At 35.1% G+C, this 4,678-nt stretch overlaps 2 protein-coding genes across 2 annotated transcripts; both read left to right on the forward strand.

Annotated features, from left to right (window-relative positions):
• The first annotated feature begins 548 nt into the window (after nucleotides 1-548).
• Nucleotides 549-2,789, forward strand: LOC141628482 (protein FAR1-RELATED SEQUENCE 5-like). The gene is made up of 3 exons (XM_074441621.1): nucleotides 549-599; nucleotides 1,245-1,322; nucleotides 1,429-2,789. The coding sequence occupies exons 1-3, from the start codon at nucleotides 554-556 to the stop codon at nucleotides 2,787-2,789; spliced, it is 1,485 nt and encodes a 494-aa protein (XP_074297722.1). The 5' UTR covers nucleotides 549-553.
• Nucleotides 2,790-2,793: 4 nt separating this feature from the next.
• On the forward strand, nucleotides 2,794-3,201 carry LOC141628484 (protein FAR-RED IMPAIRED RESPONSE 1-like). The gene has a single exon (XM_074441622.1). The coding sequence runs from the start codon at nucleotides 2,794-2,796 to the stop codon at nucleotides 3,199-3,201; it is 408 nt and encodes a 135-aa protein (XP_074297723.1).
• The last annotated feature ends 1,477 nt before the right edge of the window (nucleotides 3,202-4,678 follow it).

Below are 4,678 nucleotides of genomic sequence, written 5' to 3' on the forward strand. Positions count from 1 at the left end.
CAAATATATAAGTGGCCTTAGTTGATCCTTTCTCTCTCTCTCTCTCTCTCTCTCTCTCTCTCTCTCTCTATATATATATATATATATATATATATATATATATATATATATATAGGGTCGGGGTCAGGTACGAACTAAAGTTCGGTGCGAACCGTACGAACTGACCCCCCTATATAACAGACGAAATTCTCAGTTCTTCGTTCCTCTTTCAAATTCCATTAATGCGATAACAAATTCTCATCTTGATTTCTTCGTTTCTCTTTCCGACACCATTGTTGCGCATCAATCAAACTCCATTATTGCACCTCGGAATACAAATTCAAGGTAAGTTTTAATTAAGATTTTGAAACAAATCCAATTTAAAAACTTAGGGTTTGCTTAAAAATTTAACTTGATTAGTTTTTTGGTTTAAGATGGTATTTTGTGGTTTTGATTCTAGATTTGTTGGTTCATTAGTTGATTAAAATTATTGTGATCGAAAAATTAGAGTTTCTTTGATGATAAAACCATCTAATTTGGGTAATAATCTAACAAGAACGAATTTTTATTTCAGATGGTAATAATTGAAGAAGAAGATTCGGTAATGGCAGAAGTCATAGGTAACTACTGTTGCATGTTCTTTATATCCAGCAAGTTAAAGATGTGTATGTATGTAGATGTATGAATGTGTCTTCAAATCTTGTTGTTTACATATAATTTGAAGAAGGGAATTATCGTGATCCATTATTTTATTATTGCTGCTAATTGTGACCCAAAAATAAGTTGCTTTCATTGGCTGTGTGTATCTAGGTAGCTGAGGGTGTGTTTCTGTCAATATTAAAAAATGTATGATTGTAAATTTGCAGGGAGTATTACTTTGATCGACTTAGATATTAAGGACCTGTTTGGATTTAGAGATTCTGTTTGGATAAACTGTCGTAGTAGATTTCAGGTACCTGGCTTTCTGTTTGTAAGCAACGACTATCAATTATGGTCTAAAATGTGTATACAGCCACCTGAAGGTGTGTTTGTAGAAGGACTTAAAACTGTATCTAGCTACCCTTAGATAGCATAGAGGGAATGGGATGAAAATAGTGCAATAAACAAAAGGTAGCAAAGTGTATATAGCTTCACAAATGAGTGTATATAACTACGTAGACGATTGTATGTAACTTGACAAATTAAAATTATGTGTTCCACTACCTAGGATTTTCGGATTATGTTTGATTCCAGAATTAAGTTGTTTTCTTTGATTTTCTGTGCAGACATTGTAGAAGTTACTAATGTGCAAGCGTCTTCAAGTAATTCAAAAGAAAACCAATTGCTTGTCACTAATGTACCAGGTATTAAATTGTAGCTTCTAATTAAGTAATGTATTGTCTAAGAAGCTTGTGTAGGTGGTAACAGATAAAATTAAAATCATTTCCTTTTTTTTTTTTGATGTTGTAGCCACCCCAGAAGTTGATTTCGATAATCAAATAGTGGGATTGCCAAGATGCTCAGCAGAATTAAAACCAGCATTGTGGATGAAATTTGCAACTTTGGAAGAAGGCATACATTTTTATGAGGAATATGCCAAGGTTTGTGGGTTCCTTACTAGATTAGACTCAACAAAATTAGTTGACGGGATAGTTACACACAAGTGGTGCGTGTGTAATAAACAAGGAAAAAGTAATCACAAGGGTACAAAAAGAAAGAGGACCCTTACGCGAATTGGTTGTCAGGCTAAGGTTAGTTTTAGAAGAATTCAAACGGGTGAATACGAGATTTATTATTTTGTTGAGGTTCACTCCCATGCTATGAATACGCCAACAACTATGATACATTTGAAACCATGTAGGGATTTAAACTTGGTTCACAAAAAAATGATAATGGATAATGCTCATGTAAACCATGGTCCTGTGCAAACATTTAGGATGTTCAAACAGTATGTGAAGGGATACAAAAATGTGGGTGCTTCTTTACAAGATTTCAAAAAATTTTCAAGGGATGTAAAGAAATACATCAAAGAATATGATGCCCAGATGTTAATAGAGAACTTCATGCAGAAAAAAGCTATGTCTCCATCTTTCTATTTTGACTTTGATGTGGACGATCAAAGCAGAATAACTAAGCTTTTCTGGGCAGATCCAATATCAATTAAAAATTATGCCCTTTTTGGTGATGCTGTTTCTGTGGATGCCACTTATAACTTCAACCAATATAAAATGGTGTTTGTCCCTTTCACGGGTGTTGATAACCATAAGGGTTGCATTACTTTTGCAGCGGGTTTGATACGAAACGAAAATGCAGAATTATTTTCGTGGTTGTTTCAAAATTTTGTAACGGCTATGGGTGATCGCTATCCTATTACTATAATAACTGATCAATGTAGAGGCATCAAAAAAGCTGTTAAGGGTGTGTTTGGTGACAAAACACGCCACCGATTGTGTATGTGGCATATAATGAAGAAGTTGCCTGACAAGGTTGGTCCATCGATTTCCCAAGACACAACTTTTTTGCAGGAAATTAACTCAGTTGTTTGGGATGTAGAAATCACTCCAGAAGATTTTGAATCGAAATGGAATTCGATAATTTCCTCATATGAGCTTTGTGATAACAAGTGGTTGAAGAAAATGTTTAAGCACCGTGCTCTTTGGATTCATGCTTACATTAGAGACACATATTTGGGTGGGATTTTGCGCACAACATCAAGATCGAGTCCGAAAATAGCTTCTTTGGAAACTTCACCAACCCACATGTCACACTTGTCGAGTTTTGGATGCGTTTCCAAACAAAGAATGGATGCTCGAGAGATGGAAATATTCTAAGGTAATGGCTGATGATAAGAATTGTTATCCAAAATTGACAACCCCTCTCCTTTTAGAAAAGCAAGCTTCTGTGTTTTACACAATCATTATATTTTATATTTTCCAAGTAGAAGTCCAAGCAGCATGTTATACTTGTGGCCATTTACCATCACCAAATGCAAGTGGTGCGAATGATAATATTTCAATAATTGATCGTGAGAAAGACAAGGAATACAAAGTTGATTTAAGTGATAATAAGTTCTCTTGTTCTTGTAAGATGTTTGAAAGAATTGGGATACTCTGTAGGCACATTTTATGGGTGTTGAAAGATAGGGGGTTTGATCATATATCTAAAGAGTATTTAGCACTCAGATGGAGCAAATCTGCAACTTCCCACCCTCTTTCTACTTGTTGTTGGAAAAAGCTGTACTAGGCGATTGTGTGTCAATCGAAAGTCGCGAAACAATATAAGTGAATTATGGTCGGAGGTATTTAGTGCAGTCTCACTTGTTGAGGATAGTGAGGAACATTCTGATGCGCTATTTCAATTGCTCCGGAGTTTCAATGAAAAGTTAATTATTTCAATTAAGTCGGAAAGTCAAAAGATAAGAAAGCCGAGATTGAGATGCTTCTTGGGTCAAAAATTCCAACCGAAATTCTTGTTTTACCACCAGAGAAGTGCAAGAATAAGGGATCGGGAAAGAGGATAACATCAAACAAGGAAAAGGCAGTCTTGGAAAATGCAAAGCCTCTGAGAAAATGTCGTGCTTGCGGTGAAATGAGTAACCATGATAGTAGAAATTGCCCGAGTCGACTCCCTTGAAACTGAATTCAGTGGGTTTGTGGTATATGTGGCATTTGTAGATGTCACTCAAAAAAGTCTGTTATGTTTTGTAATGTTATGTACTCACTTAAAAAACCGATTTCAATGGGTTTTTGGTTTATGTAGTTTTTGGAAAAATTGGTTTTGTATTAACTTCCAACTTTTTTTTTTTTATGTACGTTTTTACGCAGCTTGTTTTTTTTGTTTTTATACGACTATGGATTGACGGAGTATAGAGGGGGTTAGTGTATACATTGTATTCAAATAGGGGTGGTGGCCCGACTAGAGTGTTTGTAGGCTGGGAAGGAGTGTAACTAGGAGGCAAACAAAGTGTATGTAGCCAATCGAACAAGTGAAACTAGCGAAAAAAAAAAAAAAAGGATTCCGAAAAATTGAAAAAGCCAAAATTTAAGTAAAGACTTCTAAGAAGTATGTTTAATTAACGCATCATGATATTAGAAATTGCCCAAGTTGCGAAGTGTTATTTCGTTGTCTAATGTCTCACGTTTACTGTTCAAGTCGAGGTGTGACACACATAATTAAAAATAAAATATAAATACAAATTGAAGATTAAGTTCTTTATTTTAAAAAGGAGTAGGTCTTGCTTAAGACGGGTCGAATCTTAAGGCGGGTAGTTACACTCACAAAACGAATATGGGGGACAAGTGGGGGCACCCCCATGTGCCTCCCACTATCCTTTATTTGCGCATTTTGTCTCACAAAATGGTATCCGTCTACAACTTAAGACGGATAGTGCCCGTCTTAAGTAAGAATTTGTGAAAAGAAAGTGTGCACAATATGAAACTACTTCCATCTTTATCCTCAAACTTCTGATATCTACAAATAGTACGGAGTGTGTTTATTTCTTTTTGGATTCTTTTTGGTTGACCTTTATAAAACAACATTCATTCGTTCAAAAAAACATTCATTCGTTCAAAAAAATTCAAACTTAATTCGTTCACACCAAACATTCATCCTATGAATCAGATTATTTCTGTGCATCAGATTCATATAATGCACCAAACGTTTCTATGCATCAGATTCATCGGATGCATTGCATCTGCTTTAATTATTTCAATATAAATAG

Source organism: Silene latifolia, chromosome Y, assembly GCF_048544455.1.
Source record: "Silene latifolia isolate original U9 population chromosome Y, ASM4854445v1, whole genome shotgun sequence".
In the NCBI taxonomy this organism is placed as follows: Eukaryota; Viridiplantae; Streptophyta; class Magnoliopsida; order Caryophyllales; family Caryophyllaceae; genus Silene; species Silene latifolia.